This window comes from Eumetopias jubatus, unplaced genomic scaffold (assembly GCF_037043125.1).
Source record: "Eumetopias jubatus isolate StellerSeaLion01/CBP00866 unplaced genomic scaffold, mEumJub1_p1.0 scaffold_6, whole genome shotgun sequence".
Lineage (NCBI taxonomy): Eukaryota > Metazoa > Chordata > Mammalia > Carnivora > Otariidae > Eumetopias > Eumetopias jubatus.
In genome coordinates this window covers 8,269,783-8,287,050 of record NW_028274812.1, presented here as the reverse complement: position 1 = coordinate 8,287,050, position 17,268 = coordinate 8,269,783, and the positions used below count along the sequence as shown (strand labels likewise).

The 17,268-nt window shown below is 50.6% G+C and overlaps 1 protein-coding gene across 2 annotated transcripts in view; it reads left to right on the top strand.

Annotated features, from left to right (window-relative positions):
* Positions 1-17,268, top strand: part of IGF2R (insulin like growth factor 2 receptor) — a 97,428-nt gene that overhangs the window by 50,886 nt on the left and 29,274 nt on the right. For both annotated transcript variants that reach the window (XM_028103413.2, XM_088023809.1), the window contains exons 12-27: positions 248-388; positions 1,592-1,732; positions 2,845-2,982; positions 3,590-3,737; positions 4,246-4,423; positions 5,065-5,180; positions 5,651-5,819; positions 7,078-7,257; positions 9,824-9,925; positions 11,211-11,312; positions 13,203-13,398; positions 14,636-14,806; positions 15,470-15,613; positions 15,693-15,868; positions 16,131-16,218; positions 16,703-16,918. In XM_028103413.2, coding sequence (XP_027959214.1) covers positions 248-388; positions 1,592-1,732; positions 2,845-2,982; positions 3,590-3,737; positions 4,246-4,423; positions 5,065-5,180; positions 5,651-5,819; positions 7,078-7,257; positions 9,824-9,925; positions 11,211-11,312; positions 13,203-13,398; positions 14,636-14,806; positions 15,470-15,613; positions 15,693-15,868; positions 16,131-16,218; positions 16,703-16,918 — 2,406 coding nt within the window. The remainder of the gene's footprint in view (positions 1-247; positions 389-1,591; positions 1,733-2,844; positions 2,983-3,589; positions 3,738-4,245; positions 4,424-5,064; positions 5,181-5,650; positions 5,820-7,077; positions 7,258-9,823; positions 9,926-11,210; positions 11,313-13,202; positions 13,399-14,635; positions 14,807-15,469; positions 15,614-15,692; positions 15,869-16,130; positions 16,219-16,702; positions 16,919-17,268) is intronic.

Genomic DNA, 17,268 nt, shown 5'->3' with positions numbered 1-17,268 from the left:
CTTCTGAGGAGGTATTGGGCCATGCTTTGTTAACTGTCACGTGAGGTGAGAAGCCTGAGGGTCTCGGTGAATTTCTGTGCCTTTGGTCTGCCTGCGTCCAGAAACGTGAGTGCCTGAGGTTTAGGGACTACATGCTTGGTGAGCCTTGGGCCTTTTCCTTTGGCTTAATCACCATTTATGGTGTGACTCACAGAGAAATAATCACTGCCTTTGGCTAAAAGATTTTTTTTTTTTTTTTAAATTACAGAACTGGAACAGAATTGGGAAGCCGTGGATGGCAGCCAGAGGGAAAGAGAAAAGAAGCACTTCTTCATTAATATCTGCCACAGAGTGCTGCAGGAAGGCCAGGCCAGAGGCTGTCCTGAAGATGCAGCCGTGTGCTCTGTTGGTGAGTTGTGCCCAGAGCAGGATCACGGTAGTGGTTTTCCCAGAGGCACGTGGAACTCAGCTGCATCCAGTTTGGAGCGAATTAGAGAATCTTCCTGTGGTTTGTGTCAGTCTCCTCTCTCTGGGTTCAGCATATACAGGATGGGGAGGAAAAAAAGTTCATGACTCACACGTAGGTAACTGCTTGGTGTGCTCTAGAAACTGTCGCGCTCCGCTGTCCTGAAGTTGGCGAAAGCCTTCTGAGGTTAGCTAACGCCGTACCTGGGAACAGAAAGAGCCAGGCTGGGAATTACTTGGTTATCTTTTCCCTTTGCAACTTGAAGAATAACATTGCCAGTACTTGTGTAAAACTGACTGTGAGTTTTTAACAGCTTTACTGCCCATGATTACGTTACGGCTTTAGACAAGTGGCATCTCACCGTACCCTCTCTAGAAGAGTCCTTGTGCCCCTTGGACTCCTTTTGCTGTAGTTCTGTCAGTTCCGAGGCTTTCCTGCAGAGACTGCTCGGTTTGATACAGGCGTTTCGCACGTTAGTTGTCTGCCACTTAAGACTCACCTGGAAAATGAGAGGCAGGTAGAGTAATCAGAATCTGTTACAATTAGATAAGGAGTTAGGAACTCAGGTTGGGTTTTAGGAATTACCCCAGTATTCTGAATTGCTGCTGTGTCTTTTGAAGCAGGTCCAGGCACGCCTGTGCGTCTGGGTGAGCAGGACTGGGGACAGAGTTTCAGGGCCTCGTAGTAAAGTCAACTGACCCAAGAATGAAATAGTCACCTTCCTGGCTTGCTGGACAGGTTCAGTTAGTTTCTGCTTTGGTCCCGGGACAAACTCTAGCCTCTTGGCTGTGCTTTCAAAAGACCTTGTGTCTCAGGGGAGCCGAGGCCCTGGAAGTAGGGGCACCCTGGGATGGTGTGACATGCAAGCTTGCTGTCTGTCTCTCGTGCCCACGGAGCAGGACGTTGTTGATCGTTACTGCCCTATCTCCCTGAGCCTTGGGGTGGTCTTGGCGTTCTCATTGTGGCTGCATGGCCCGGCCAAACCTGTCCCTCGAGAAAAACCCACCACTGACCACGGGGCCAGGCTGAGCAGGTTGGGGAAGGGGCCACGGCGCCCCTCCTGGGTCCTGGCTGACGTGTTGGTAACTCTTCTCTGGGTCATTATCATTTTTAATCATGTCTTCTGTTTTTTCCCCTTTTTTCCAGATAAGAGTGGATTTAAAAGTCTAGGCAAGTTTATTTCTTCTCCCACGAAAGAGAGAGGGAACCTTCAGCTCTCGTATTCAGACGGTAGTGACTGTGGCCACAGGAAAATAACAACTAACATAACACTCGTCTGCAAGCCAGGTGAGCACTTTTGGAAAAAGGGAAGAGGTGACATGTTGTGGTGGCTTTTGCCCCAGGTGAGCCTGCATCCTTCATTTCTCTGTTTCTCACGGGCCACTGCTCAGAGGGGGAGGTAGAAAGGGGTCGTGCTGTGTGCATTTCCGGTTCTAGAACCTTCAGTGGTGGTCTGTGGGATTTGAGCCCCCAACCCCCACCCAAAACCAGTCCAGAAATGGAGAAACCATATGGTGTCGAGAGCGTCATGTTGCAATTTTCCAAATGAGTTATGGGTCTCAGCGTGGCTTCCTCTTCCTCGGGACTGATAACTGAGCGGCCGTGTCGGCTGCTTAACTTCCTCCAAAGGGGGAAAATCGTAAGCGCTTGAAAAATATTGTCCGTGATCTCACCCTTTAAACACAATGCTCTTCTTCACTTATCTTTATTTATAGGCTTACATTGTTTTTACAGGGTCAAAATCTGTATATATTCAGACTTTTTCCCAACATTCCTCAAAACATGGCATTTTGTGAACGCTCTTCTGTGTTCTGCAATTATATTAATAATTTTTAGGGACTTCCTTGTTGATAATGGCTTGGTTTTACTATTTTTAAACGTTTTCCCTATTGTTGGATTAATAACGTGTTTCCAGGGCTGGTGATTGTGCTGTTGCAGATCCCTTGTCCGCCTCCTGTTGAAATATTTTCTTTGGATAAATGCCCAGCTGTGGGATAAGGTCAAGGGCTAGGACTATTTTTTGTTTTTGAGTGTTTTTCGAATTGTGGTGAAATACACATAATGCAGAATTTACCATGTTTAAGAAACTCGTAAAATGCACGTAACACGAAATTCAACATTTTGGCCTTCCTACGGTGTCCGGTTCAGTGGCATGAAGCACATTCACAGCGTTGTGCAGCCATCACCACCGTCTGCCTCCAGAACTTTCTCATCTCCCCAAACTGACTCTGTCCTCACTGGACACAAGCTCCCCACCCCGGCCCCTGGCACCCGCCCTTCTTTCTTGCCGCTACAGGTTTGACTACTCTAAGAACCTCATGTCAGCGGAATCCCAGTATTTCTGGGACTATTTTTAGTTGAGGACTGATTAGTGATACATTTGTCTTCCTCGCCGACAGGTGATCTGGAAAGTGCTCCGGTGTTGAGAACCTCTGAGGATAATGGCTGCTTCTATGAGTTCGAGTGGCATACGGCCGCCGCCTGCGTGCTGTCGAAGACGGAGGGCGAGAACTGCACGGTCTTTGACTCCCAGGCAGGTGTGTGCCCGCACAGCACCCGGGTGGTGGGGTGCCCCCGCGAACGGCTTAGGTTTTTTTTTTTTTTTCCTTATCTATTTTCTGTGAGCGTTTTAGAGATAACCCACTTCAGAATTATACTAATGTTTAACTGAAATTCTGGAGGTCTGACACTTGAGGTTGGGATAATGAGAAGCCTACCCCTTCGATGCCTGGTAGAGGTAGGTGTGCGCTGAATGTAGAACATGAGGATCACATGGTGTTTGAAAAGGCTTTTTGCATAAGTTAATGCCCTAGAAACTCGCCTTAGAGGTCCATGGATTGTGGTCATCTAGCTTTGAACGTACTGGTTGTTTATTCATCCAGCAGTTAGGGGCTTTGAATAGGGTTTTTAGGTTAACGCAGTAAGACAGGAATGCTGGTGGTGAATCCATATCCAGGGGAGATGTCCGTAAGTAAGAGCAGTTCTGGTGGCCTGAAGGGGAAAGCATCTCTTCTGCCATCTTGTGGCTCCCTGCCATTGGCCAGTTCCTGGGAAGCCTGTCTTTGAAGCTGTGAGCTTAGAGCCACCCTTCTCCCCTGTGGTCCGACTGACCTTACATATGGCATCGTTTTTACTGTTTCTTAGGGTTTTCTTTTGATTTGTCACCTCTCACAAAGAAAAATGGTGCATATAAAATTGAGACAGACAAGTATGACTTTTACATAAATGTTTGTGGTGCGGTGTCTGTGAGTTCCTGTCAGCCGGACTCTGGAGCCTGTCAAGTAGTAAAAAGGCAAGTAACTTCCTTTTTAGTTATGGGCTTTCCTTAAGCTTCTTGTAATAACAGACATTTTATTCAGGAGTACGTGTATTCTCTACTGACGTCATTGCTTTTCAAGGAGCATGCAACCCTAAGAAGCCCTGGCCTCAAAACCAGAGGATGCTAGGAGTTGAATTTCCTGGAAAAGGAGCAGGCCACAGCCTTAGACTTTACCTAATAGCTAGTTTCAGTGTAGCCTGCATGTCTCAGTTGTTAAATGCGCACAGGTCTTTCTGTTGAGTGTGGTAATAGCGCAGGCGGGGTGGTTGTACCTTAAACCAGCCAGGCTGAGCGTGGCCTTGGGTCCTGGTGTGGGGGTGGGCCTGCCCTTTGGCCCCACTGCAGACCCTGGTGATCTGCAGCCGGAGGTCGTGGACCTCGCCCCCACCCCACCGTGCAGCGGCCTTGCCCCGGTGTCCCAGCATGGCAGCGCTTCTGGCCTTGCTGGCCTTGCTGAGAGACATTTGTTTGCTCGTTTTAGTGGTAATAAGGCTTGGAACTTGGGACTGAATAACGCTAAACTGTCATATTATGATGGGATGATCCAGTTGAACTATAAAGATGGCACGCCCTATAATAATGAAAAGCATACACCAAGAGCTACACTGATCACCTTCCTCTGTGACCGAGAGGCTGGAGTCGGTCTCCCTGAATATCAGGTAGGAGCTGTGTGCTGTGTGCACGCGTGTGGGCTTCCGTCACGCATGAGACCCGGGAGGGAGAGAACGCCAGTCTCATAAAGGCAGGGGGAAAGAAAAAAGTGGGTAGAACAGGGCTTGTGACTTTTTTGGAATGAAATGTGGTTCTAACCATAGATGAGGTGTGAGTTATGGTTTTTCCTGGGGAGAAACCATCAACTCGTCTGTCTCCCTGAGACTTAACACAGGAGCCTGTTGTGGGCCCTTTATTTGGAAGCAGAGCTATTATTGGTCTGGTTTCCTGGCCCAATCATCATCTTCTATGATTTTAATTAATCTTCTTAGATTTGCCAGGGTACGTAGGCAGTATTCATCTGAGCTGGTTATTCAGTGGGCCATAAACCTCGATGGTAACCCACCACCCTGTTGGTTTTGTGTACGAAACTTAATTCAAAAATCATCCTAATGCTGCTTAACTGAGGCTAATTTATTACTGGGAAGTCTTCATTTTAATAAGACAAATGTAGACGGGCAAAGTAGACTTTCTTTCCTCTAGTTCCTATTTACAGAAAATGCCTGTCATTTCTTAAATGCTGGCTCTGTGTTAACATTCCCCTTTCTCTTTGCCATCCCTCCTGTTTCTCTCCTTGTCGTGTGGTTAGGAGGAAGATAACTCTACCTACAACTTCCGGTGGTACACCAGTTACGCCTGCCCGGAGGAGCCCCTGGAGTGTGTGGTGACCGACCCCTCCACGCTGGAGCAGTATGATCTCTCCAGGTGAGGGCCGGGGTCAGCCTACCCTTGGCCTTGGCCCCGGGCCGGGTCTAGTGTGTGCGAAGTTGGCTTGGGCTTTGCTGGTGAGCAATAACTGAGTGGATAATGGGGGCACAAGTAAGTTTTGGGGGTGCAGGACCAAGATGGGGAGTTTTAGGCAGAGTGAATTCTAATAATGGTCTGGTAGCCTTTATGACATCCAGTGCTCTTGGCCATAGCGAAGTCTGTCTTCAGCTGCATCCTTTAAAACAAGGACTGTCTGTTGGTACAGAGGTGTTGTGGGGGAGGGGCCGTGGAGGGTCTGCCGAGTGCGAGTTCAGTGAAGGTCGAGCTAGTCGTGGGTGTTGTGAGTCATGGTGAGCCACATTCCATGGTTTGGTAGGCCATGTTTCATTCCGTATGTCCATAACTACTTAGAAGTGAATTGTCAGACTGATAACATCAAAACCATGCATTTTGCTTTGAAATTTTAGTCTAGCAAAATCCGAAGGTGGTCGTGGAGGAAACTGGTATGCCATGGACAATGCAGGCGAGCACAGCACATGGAGGAAATACTACATAAACGTGTGTCGACCTCTGAACCCGGTGCCGGGCTGTGATCGATACGCGTCGGTGTGCCAGATGAAATACAACAATGATCAGGTGAGTCTCGCTCTCCCTCTGGAGCATGTGACTCAGTGGGTGGAGGTGGTTATTTTAGAGTAGGCCTGGCTGCTGAGGCGAAGCCCCCTGAGCAAGAGCAGGCCCCCCCCCCCCCCACAGATGTGATCATGCTTGAGTCGTTGTTCAGCTTTAGAACTTTACAAAATGCTGTGGTGCTGGTGGCCTCCGATCTCGGCACAGGGCAGAGGAAGCTCCTGATGGCTAGTCTAGCCTGAGCTCACAAGTGTCTTTCAGTCCGTAAACCTCTGTAAAGAATAGTTTTTGCCTCTGGAAGCTCTTGCTTCTGGCTCACGATGGGGAGAGCGGCTTGGGACCGTTGCTGTGGCTGAGGTGGATCCAAGCGTTCGCGCTTACTCGGGGTGCCGGGCTGCACCTCATCACCGAGTGAATGCAGTGACTGCCAGAACTTTGGGATGTTTCCCTGTGTTCCTCATACACAGTGAATCTTAAAATAAAGACGTATGTGTGCTTCTTTAAAAATAGCACGTCGGGAATGTACTTTTCCTGGCGCCTGTTACAGGGCAGCTTGGAGGTGTTTTAAGGCGGCTGGTGAGCGCACTCTGGTGGTTAGGAATTATGCTCCCTGCGGTGTATGCATGTGTGCACACGTGGTGTGCACCCTTCGTCGGAGCGGTGACTTCAGAGTGGAGTCAGTCCTCGTTATCCACGGGTTGTGTATTTGGGGATCACTGACCTGCTGGCACCGATTTGTGGCCCCAAATCAACACCTGCGGCGCCCTCAGTCCTTTGTGGATGTGTGTGCAGTGGCCCCAAAGTGCGCACTCCCAGCGGAGGCGGAGCCAGGGGAAGCTCTGCCTTCTCGAAGGTTCTCCTGTCCACAACTCTGGGAGGGGGACACGAGGGGCCTGGTGGGGGAGCGCCAGGGGCGCCTGGTTCGGGGCCAGGGGGGCAGGGCTCGGAGCCTGTCTTGGGCGCCTGTTGGCGGGGCGGCCTCAGACAAGTCACTTAACCACGTCCGAACTGCCTTTCCCCTTTCGTAAAATAAAATAGAACCTGCCCACAGGAGTTGTTCTCGGGATTTAAGATCCTCATCTCTGTGGGATGGTGTCTGAATAGGGTACGTGTTTCCCCTGGGAAACGGGTCGGTGACGGGTCGGTGTTTGTGGCAACTTTCTAGAACAGGAGTACTGTGAATGACAAGAATCAAACATAGCCATCATGAAGAAGCAGTGTTTTGTCTTCAGAGGGAAAACCTAACAGACACATTTGTTTGCAGGGCTCCTTTTCTGAGGTAGTGTCCATCAGTAACTTGGGGGTCGCAAAGACAGGCCCTACGGTGGAGGACAGCGGCAGCCTCCTCATAGAGTACGTGAATGGCTCAGCGTGCGCCACCAGCGATGGGAGGCTAACCACCTACACCACGAGGATCCATCTCGTCTGTTCCAGGGGCAGCCTGGTAAGGCCCGCGTTGCCTGTGACCTTGGTTCCTTCGGGGTCTTTTGTGACTGAGTACCAGCCGATGTCTCTCTTCTGGAGATGAAAGAGTCTGGGGGTGGCGTTTTCTCTCTGGGTTGTGTGGACGCCATCGTGTCCCTTAGTTCTTGTCAGCTGGTGATCGAGGATCCTGACAACCGAACAGGTCTTAGGGACAGTTTGGCCTGAACCCCAGCGTTCATGGATGAGGAAGCCGGGGCTCAGTGCCACTCGGGGCCACAGATGAACAGTGAGGGTTATATATGTAACATGTGGGCAAATCAAGTATAAAAAACAAAGGCCGGGAAATATAGAGAAAGTTACAGAGATTGTTTTTGGCCCTGAGTTCCTCAGCCAGGGCAGAACAGAAGAAAAAATTCCACAAATAAAAATGCTCTGGGGGTGATTGTACAGTCCCAGTTGCTTTCCTTAAAAAAAAAAAAAAAAAAAAAAGTTGGTAAAAATACATGTAACATAGAACGTACCATTTAGGGGCGCCTGGGTGGTTCAGTCGTTAAGTGTCTGCCTTCGGCTCAGGTCATGGTCCCAGGGTCCTGGGATCGAGTCCCGCATCGGGCTCCCTGCTCCGCGGGAAGCCTGCTTCTCCCTCTCCCACTCCCCCTGCTTGTGTTTCCTCTCTCGCTGTGTCTCTCTGTCAAATAAAATCTTTGAAAAAAAAAAATGTACTATTTAAGCCTTTTTTAGGTGTACAATTCAGTGGCATTAAATATCTTCATGGTGTTACACACCATCCCTGGCACTCACGCCCAGAACTTGGCTATCACAAACCCAATTGTTTTTTTACCTGGTGTCTCACATTTATATCTGGGTCATGTGTCTTTTGAATTAATTGCCAGACTCTTAGATGAATGCAGAGTGGAGATAATGGAATTCATGTTTATTATCAAATAAATTATTGGAAAGGGTCAGGTATGCGTGCTGAGGGTCTTTTACAGGTTCCTCCGCTTCACTGAGCAAAGAGCACGGTGTACCCAGTGCTAGCGGTCCTGGGACTTTGTCACCTGCATTCCAGGCGCCCTGCAGATCCCGAGTTCTCTGTGTCATTTGCAAACACACGATTTTTTTCCAAGAGATGATTTCTTTAGAGGTCAAGAAGGGGTCTCTGATAAGGGGATGAAGTTATTAGCTGGATGAGCGTGGGCCCGTGTTGTGCAAGAAAGGTGTTCCATGGCTGAACTGTAAACACACTCCTTGATTAGCCTGGGGTTGGGTTTGCTGCTTTTTTCCTCAGCCTCAAGAAGAACTCCCGGCTCCCCAGGCCAGCCCTTGCTGTCCCCTGGGCATGTCCGTGTCCCCTCCTTAGCGCCTGGCCCGCCCTCCCCTTCCCACGTGGTCTCTTGTTGCCATGGAGATACTGGACTGTTCCAGGAGGTTCTCCAGGATCCTTAGTTTTTCAGCTTTCCTGTAACACCTTATGTGGACAGTGTGTTGTAGTTTTCAGGGCGATCTCCCATGGTCACCATATCTCTGAGTGCACGTGTGGGGCTGGCCATGCCCTGTGCAGCCAGAGACCGTGAGCAGAGGTCACATCCGCAAGGTTCTGCAAGCCACAGAACTTTCAGAACTTTCACGGCTAAAGCAGCTCCTTTTCACAACTACATCGTGGGGCAGAAGGGACAGATGTGGTTTACTGTGACAGATGCCGAGGCTGAGAGGGTGGGGGACTTGCAGGCCAGAGGGCGCTTGGTGGGCGAGGTGTGGGCTCACCGTCAGCTGGCCGCTGTTTCCTTCTCCTGTGGGCCTGGGCGGTGTCCTGATCTCTGTGCCTCTGTGTTCTCGTCTGTGTGCACACGGGGGGGTGATGACAGAACCTGGCTCCCAGGGTCATGGTGATGGCTCCGTTGAGAAATGCTAACAAAACTCCTACTGCCGCGATAAGCTCTCTCCGTGTGAGCTGTAGTTGCCTGCAGAATGTGGCCCCACACATGTTTGGGGAACTTTTTACTGGAACACACCCAGAAAAGTGCACGGAGCGTTAAGTTACACTTAACAGCTGGGTGAATGTTCACACGTGGAGCAGAGCTGTGCAGCCAGACCCCACCCAGAGCAGCCACACTGAGAGCAACCCGGGAGGCGTCCGGTGCCCCTTCCAGTCACTTCTCTACCCCTGTGCTGGCCTCTGACACCACAGGTCACTTTTCCCCAGTTTTGAGCTTATGTAGGTAAAATCTCGTACGCCGCGGCCTTTTGTGCTTGGCTTCTTACATTGCATACTCTTAGTGTAGAGCATTTCTCAAAAGCATGGACTTAAACGCAAACCCAGATTTGGACCCCAGTTCTGCCATTTACTGCCACGTGACCTCAGGTGAATTTTGTGACATCCAAGCCTGAGAGGTATTATCTTTTTAAGTAGGAATAATGAAGACATTAAATTATAATTAGCTAGTGCACATCTAGCAGCTAGCCGATCACGGACACATAATTAAAACGTTCAGTAGAGTTTGGCTATTTTTATATACGAGGCCAGTATTGGTGAGATTGAGCTCCATCTTGTCATACTGACTGTTACCCTGGGTTTAATCTTCCAGAATACCCACCCCATATTTTCCCTCAGTTGGGAGTGTGTGGTCAGTTTCCTGTGGAATACAGAGGCCGCCTGTCCTATCCAAATAATGACGGACACAGACCAGGTACGTGTGATGTCCCAGGGCGTCTCACTGAGCCGGCTCTAGACCTTCCCACCTGGGCGTCCCGGCTCTCCGCTCACCCCTTCCCTCATGCTTCCAAATCTGTTATTGGCGTCACCATTTCCTGCATGTTGACAGCAGGCCTCTGGGAGTCATCCTGCATTGCTCTCCCTGCCCCAGCTCCCATATGCTGGGCTGAGAACCGGACCCTCAGCTTTACTCCCCGCTGATTGCAGATTTCCTTCCTTTTTCTCCATTCCCCTGTCGCTTCCGTGTTGTGGTGGCATCCCAGTGGGCTCTGGGGGTTCTCCACCACCACAGAGGAGTGAGTGGTTAACATATCATTCCAACACCTAAAACATAGTCATCTATAGGATCTGGCCCATCTGTTTCAGTGTAATGCTCGCGGTTTTAAAACTCCAATCCCAGTCCTGTTACTGCCATTTCTTCTGAGTGCCTGTTGCCATCCTGGTGTATCCTGCTCTTCGGCCTTGGCATGTGTTCGTGCCCTTGGGCGAGCCCTCTCCTGCAGAGCATAGCAGCAGGCTGCTCTGTGATGTGTCTTCTGACTCTGAAGGGAGACTTGTGGTTTCCACAGCCTTGGGTGTTTTCTTCATGGTGGAACTTACCTCTCTCCCTCCCCCTTTAAAATCTCCACTTTGACAGCAGAGCCCAGGCTCACCTAAACGAATGTTCCCAGCCAGGGTCCTGGGTTTGTGGAGCCTGGGGAGGGCGGGGATGGTAGGGTGCTGCACTCTGTCCTTGGCCATACTTTCCGGGGCTGGAGCTGCTGCCAATTTCCCTGCATTTGGTGGACTGTGCAGAGAACAGACATGGGGGAGGGGGAGGTTTACAACGTCTCCTAGAAGAGAGGGGACAGTGAAGCACCTCGTCATGCCTCCCTTCACCGTTGCCTTTAAGTGAATAGATGAGATGGAAACAGAACACTTAAACCAACTTTTTAAGTTTGTTTTTAATTACTTATGGCTTGCTTACGGTTTCCCCCTAACTTTTCTCTTGGGGGTTAGCATTGGTCTTCTTACCCAGGTAAATATTGTAAGTCCTAAGAGCTTTCAGGTAAATTAATATTTCTGAGCCCAGTATCACACTGGGGCAGGCAGCAGGGGTCGTGTCTGGAGGGGCGGGTGAGTATGCATAGGGCTGCTTTTCTGATTTAAAGTTTAAAGTCAGCGAGAAGCTCATGTGTTGTGACGTTCATACTCGCAGGCTTTGGAGGTGCTCTGTATTTGTTGAGTTCCTGTGTCTCTTTCCCCTGTTGCTCCTGCAGGCCTGTTCTATAAGGGACCCAAACAGTGGCTTTGTGTTTGATCTTAACCCGCTGAACAGTTCCCAAGGATACGTGGTTTTGGGAATTGGGAAGACTTTTGTGGTAAGAGTTATGTGATGAATTTCCGGTTTGCTTTTGAGACGAAGTGTGCGTTGAAATCACCTGCAGCTGGTGCAGCTGGTGGCAGGTGTCTTTGGGAATGGCCCAGGGCACTGTGATGGCAGCTCTCACCCAGGAAGAGATGAAAGAATCCAAATTTAAGGGGAAAGAGAGGTAAAACTCACTCGCATCCTGCTGTAGTGCAGACATGTGAGGGTACCATTTTTCTGAAAATAAGTTACTTCTAACCTGTTGCTGTGTGTCTAGAGCAGTGGTCCTGGGCCACAGCATCAGTGTCATCCGCAATTTGTTAGAAATACAAACTCCTGTGGGGTGGGTCCACCAGTTTGTTTTTAACCAGCCCCCAGGTGATTCTGATGCCCCTGGAGTCTGAGAATCGCTAGTCAAGAGGAAATGGTACGTAACCTAATCCTAGAAAACGGAAATGACCTGGGTGGCTGTGTTCTAGAATCTTCTGACAGCACTTCCTACATGGATAGCCCTGACAGAAGGAGAGAATTAGCTCTGAAAACAGGAAGTTGGGATATGAACATCTTAAGTGGATTTGATACCGAGGGGAACTTTGTAGGTATACCTCGCGCAGGAGAGCACAGCCCGGGAGAACACTGAACAGGGTTTGTCCCTCAGCAGCACTTTGGCTAGTCCACCACCCACCCCCAACCCCCAAATTGCTCCTACAGAGTTTGGTTTATAATAGGTTTGTAATAGGTGAGAGCATATGTGGCCACACGTGGGTGAGAGGCAGACAAGAACATTGTTGGTCCACATAGAGGACGTGCTGGAAGATACTAACCCTTATAAAGAACATGCTAGAAGCAGGCCAGCCAGGCTCTGCCTTGTGGGCACTAACTAGCAGGGGCATCAGCAGGTGGCAGGTATGTCAAGGCTCCTGGGCGACGGCACAGCCAGCGTGCTGCCATCTATCTACTTAGGACACTACCACACCAGCTGACTCCCTGGCTTTGTGCCCTCGCTGCCCGGTCCTGCTGGGCTCAGCTGCCCCCAGACCCGCCCCCCGCCCCCCGTGGCCTCCCCACACTGCTGAAGCTGCTGAGTGAGACATCTCCAGGGGTGCCTACACTCCTGATCGGAGGGGCCTGTAGATGCGGGCAGCCAGGATGGCCAGTGCCCACAGCACGGCAGAGTGAGCCCAGGCTTCTTTCAGCTCTGTTGCTAATTTACAGGCAAGACCATGAAAGTAGGAAAGGGAACCTGCCCCAGCATTTCGTCCCCAAGGTCTCCCACACATAGCCCCACATGGCTGCTGAGCCACCTGCGTGGGGTGTCGTGCCAACTGGCCATTTCCTGAGGAGGAAACTTCGGTTTTTAAGAAAAGCGCTTTCCATATGTAGACCTTGATTGTGGACACCCCGTCCATGAGCACTTAGCAGACGTAGAGAAGTCTTTCCTTTCTGTGTCTTCATACCACAGAGCATATTCAACTTCATTGTCACGACAGAGTGATATCCACATCTGTGAGAAATACAGGGGTGTCCCCTCATAGTTACTGGTAATTGACATTTCAACTACAGATGCCTTCGCTCGTGTTGACAATGGTGTAAAATTCTCCATGCGTATTCCCTCCGTTATGAGTGGTGCATTGTTATGTGCAGCACATCTCTTGCATTTACAGATACAGGGCTGTGTAAATAAACGTGTTTATTATTCCTTAGAAGCAACTTATGGGCATTGTCATTTGGGCTTTAAATGTTGCATTACGTACTAAGTTTAGGCTTTAACTGCCTGAACGTGTAAGGTGGTAACTTGAACACTGTCTAGTTAGTCTGGCAGGGTTTAAGTTGCTAGGTTTCTTGTTTGCGGTGAGTTATGTGGCCCAATTAACATGTATGGTTCTTGCTGTCTGGCCTGCAGTTTAACGTGTGTGGCACAATGCCGGTCTGTGGGACTTTCGATGGAAAACCAGCCTCTGGCTGTGAGGCGGAAATTCAGACGGAGGAGCTAAAGAATCTGAAGCCAGAAAGGCTGGTTGGACTCGAGAAAAGCCTCCAGCTGTCCACTGAGGGCTTTATAACTCTGACCTACAAAGGGCCTCTTTCCCCGGCCACAGGTGAGCTCAGAACTCCGTCATTTTGCAGCTAACAAGTGTCCTGGTGGCTCCGTGACTGTGAACCTTCTGAGCACGGACCATGAGCGACCCGCCCTCCTGCCCCAGGGCCGCGGCGCCACACTCTCAAATCGCCCTGTGTGCCCTGCCAGGCCCCTGACGTGCAGTCCTGTAGCTGGCGGGGTCACGCTGTGGGCTCTCCCTCTGCCTGCCCTGTCCCCCAGCCTCCTAACACTCAGCCCCCTCAGGTGGTTCTTGGACATAAAGCTTTGTGATCTCAGGCTGGTTACTAAACCTCTTTGCTTCAGTTCCCTCCCGGACTGGGCCGGGACGATGGCCTTACCTGCCGCCTCTGTGGACTGCTCTGGGTCCTTGGTGGCCTGCCGCTGCTGGCCCTGGCTGCGGCAGCCGTTTGGTGGTCTTCCTGCTTGTGCTCTGCCCCCGCCGCCCAGTGTTCTGTGTTCAGAGCATGTCACTCCCAGCCATGTGCCCCCGGAGTAGAGGCCAGCGCTGTCACAGTGGTTGGCAACACGATCCCCCACTCTTCGTTCCATCCTGCTCACCTCCTGCTTCTGAACCCGTCTGCGCCCCCACTCACCCGCCCTCCCGTCCTGAGCCTGTGTCCTCGCTCTTGCCTCTGCCCATCGTGCTCTTCCCTCAAGATGGCCCCGTGGCCCCTTTCTTCCCCTTCCTCAGCTATCCGCTCGGATGTCCCTTTCTCGGCGGGGCCGGCCACCGCATTTAAAACCCGCACCACCTTGGGGTTTCCTCGGCCTGGGCCTGCTGCATTTTCCTTCCTTGCACTTCTCACTGTCTCGCGTGCGCTAGACTGCATGTCACGGGCTCCGTGTGGGGGCCGCCGGGCTGGGACGTGAGCTCCGGGGGGGGGCGGGGGGCAAGGGTTTTTCTGAGTCTTTCACTCCTGTGTGTACGAGGAACTAAGTATTGTCCGACAAGCCAGTGACGTTAGCGAGTGTTTGGGTTGAGGAATGGATGCTGCATTTGCCTGTTTTCTGGAATACCAGGACGGAGGACGTTTGGCTCACCCTGTGAGCCCATGGTTGTGTGGGTCACTACTGCGTCGAGGGTGGCCGCTCGGCCGTTCCGGGTGAAACAGACCCAGTGCGGTGGTGTCATCCTTCTAACGGGGGCTGTGCCCCCGTTGTCCCCAGTGGCAGCCGCCGCTCTGGGATGCGTCAGGACGGCTGCTCTGCTTCAAGTCTGGCCTCCTTGTTCCCAGGGACCGCTGACGCCTTTATCATCCGCTTTGTTTGCAACGATGACGTTTACCCGGGCACCGCCAAATTCCTGCATCAGGACATTGACTCTGGCCTGGGGATCCGAAACACTTTCTTTGAGTTTGAGACTGCACTGGCCTGTGTTCCCTCTCCCGTGGATTGCCAGGTCACAGGTAAGGCCGAGAGGCCCGGACTGAGGCGGCCGGTCGAGGGTGTGCGTGTGTGTGTGTGTGTACGTGTGCATGTGAGTATGTGCACGTGTGAGCGTGTGTGCATGTGCGTACGCGCATGTATGAGCGTGTGTGCGTGAGTGTATATATGCGCGCGCGTGTGAGTCTGTGGTGTGCTTTGTTTTATAGGCAGGATATTTGTGTTATGTGCTTCTTTGATCCTTACACTTGAGAGGTTTCTCTTGAAGAGAATCTGCATATATATTTCAGGGTTTTAATCTATATTTTGGAATCAGAAGCTGCCTAAGAACAGAAGAAAACTCGGGAAAGAAATATTATCAGATCTTATTTGAGGACCTAAAAGAAAGGCTGTAAAGCTCTATAAGGTGCACCCGGACGCTGAACAGTGTCCCAGGATGCCTCGTGCTCTGCAGATGGCTCTGTCCCTCCACATCAGTGGTGCTCGTTGAGAAGGGCAGCTTCGAGGGCAGAGCGAGTGTACCTGTCTGTAGGAAAAGCCTCCGAGCCTCGTGTGGATCTCCTGATTCCTTCATAACCAATGTCAAGTTCGTGCATCGTGGGTCTTCAGTCAGGGTGAAAAAGGTGGTGCTCTAATGCTAACCAGAAAGCAGGGCTGGCTAGCTGGAGTGTTTCTGTGTATTTCAGACGTTGCTGGAAATGAGTATGACCTGAGTGGCTTAAGCAGAGTCAGGAAGCCCTGGACTGCTGTGGACACCTCGGCTGATGGAAGAAAGAGAACTTTCTATTTGAGTGTTTGCAACCCCCTCCCTTATATTCCTGGATGCCACGGTGAGTTGAGAGCATGTGACTTGAGTTCTGTCTGCCTTTCTCCTATCCCCTGCCCCGGATGAACTCCTGTCTCTTGCAGGCAGCGCAGTGGGGTCCTGCCTGGTGTCAGAAGACAACAGCTGGAACCTGGGCGTGGTGCAGATCAGCCCTCAGGCTGCAGAGAACGGCTCCCTGAGTATTGTCTATGTCAACGGTGACAAGTGTGGGAACCAGCGCTTCTCCACCAGGATCACGCTCGAGTGCGCTCAGACCTCGGTGCGTGAGCTGAGGAACTGCTTTCGTTTCCCACTTCCCTTCAGTCTCTCAGTCTTCTCTCTGAGTTCAGGCTTGCCTGCGTTTTCATGGGTTTTCAGCCTTTGGTAGCATTTGACTAGATTTTTCTCCAGGTCTCACATGTTTAATAAGTGCTGTGTTTTCTTTCCCTCGTGGAGATTGAAAGTTGGATATTAATTGTGGCTATCTTTTTGATTGACTTTTTAAAAAAGGTAAAAACATAAGTATTTGGTTTTTATTCTAGGGATCCCCTACATTTCAGCTTCTGGATGATTGTGAGTATGTGTTTGTCTGGAGAACAGTGGAAGCCTGTCCCGTCATCAGAGTGGAAGGTAAGACCTGGGGCCCAGCCCACTAATAGTTGTAAACAGCTGAAGTAGCAGAGGTTCCAAACAGCGTCCTAGATGCAAAACCCAGTCATAATGGCCACATGCATGGTCATGAGATGCTAAATAGCGGGGGGATAATTTCTTATCCTTGGGTTTTGACTCCAGTGCACAGCTAACTTTGCCAGTGACACCCTCCTCACCTGCCTGGAGTGATGCTGGGCTAGCACCTTCTCACATTTAAGAATCTTAACTTGGGGTTTGGATTGGTCCAGTGGATCTTTACCCTGTGACCTCGGCTTTTCTAGAAGGCTGTCTGATAGGCAGTTTGTACTTTGTGTAGAAGCACATTGAGGTAACGTGGAAATGGCGTTTAATGCTTATTTTAAGACCGGACTCACCTGATTAAAAATTGGAAGACTGTTTTTTTGCCTGACGGTGTGAGTGTCAGTGGCTCGCAGATGCCCTTCATGTCTGTGTGTTCTTGAAGGAGACAACTGTGAGGTGAAGGACCCGAGGCACGGCAACCTGTACGACCTGAAGCCGTTGGCCGTCAATGACACTGTCGTGAGTGCTGGCGAATACACCTACTACTTCCGGGTCTGTGGCAGGCTGTCCTCAGAGGTCTGCTCCACTAACGACAGGTCCAAGGTGATCTCATCATGTCAGGAGAAGCGGGGACCCGAGGGATTTCAAAAAGTGGCAGGTACCATGGGTTTTTCTTCTGCTCTTGTGCAAGAATGGAATTATGTATTAAGATGTTAATGCTGAAGGATGACTTCTTTCTGGAGTAGAAAGAAAGTTATGTTCTGGTGAAATATTAATGATGCTTCTGATTTCACTTGATTTTCTTAAGTAGGATGCATGCTGACAGATGTTAGAGCTTATTCTGTTCGTTCTTAGCAATTCCAGTTAGTGATTCTTTACTGCAACCAGGGGCATGCTGAAGTAGCCAGTAATGGGTGTTCTGAGGTGGTACTTTCTAGAGTTGAGTCAGAGGGAAGGCATCTAGGACAGGGTTTGGCTGTAAGCTTACAGGGCAGGCTGTTGGTCATC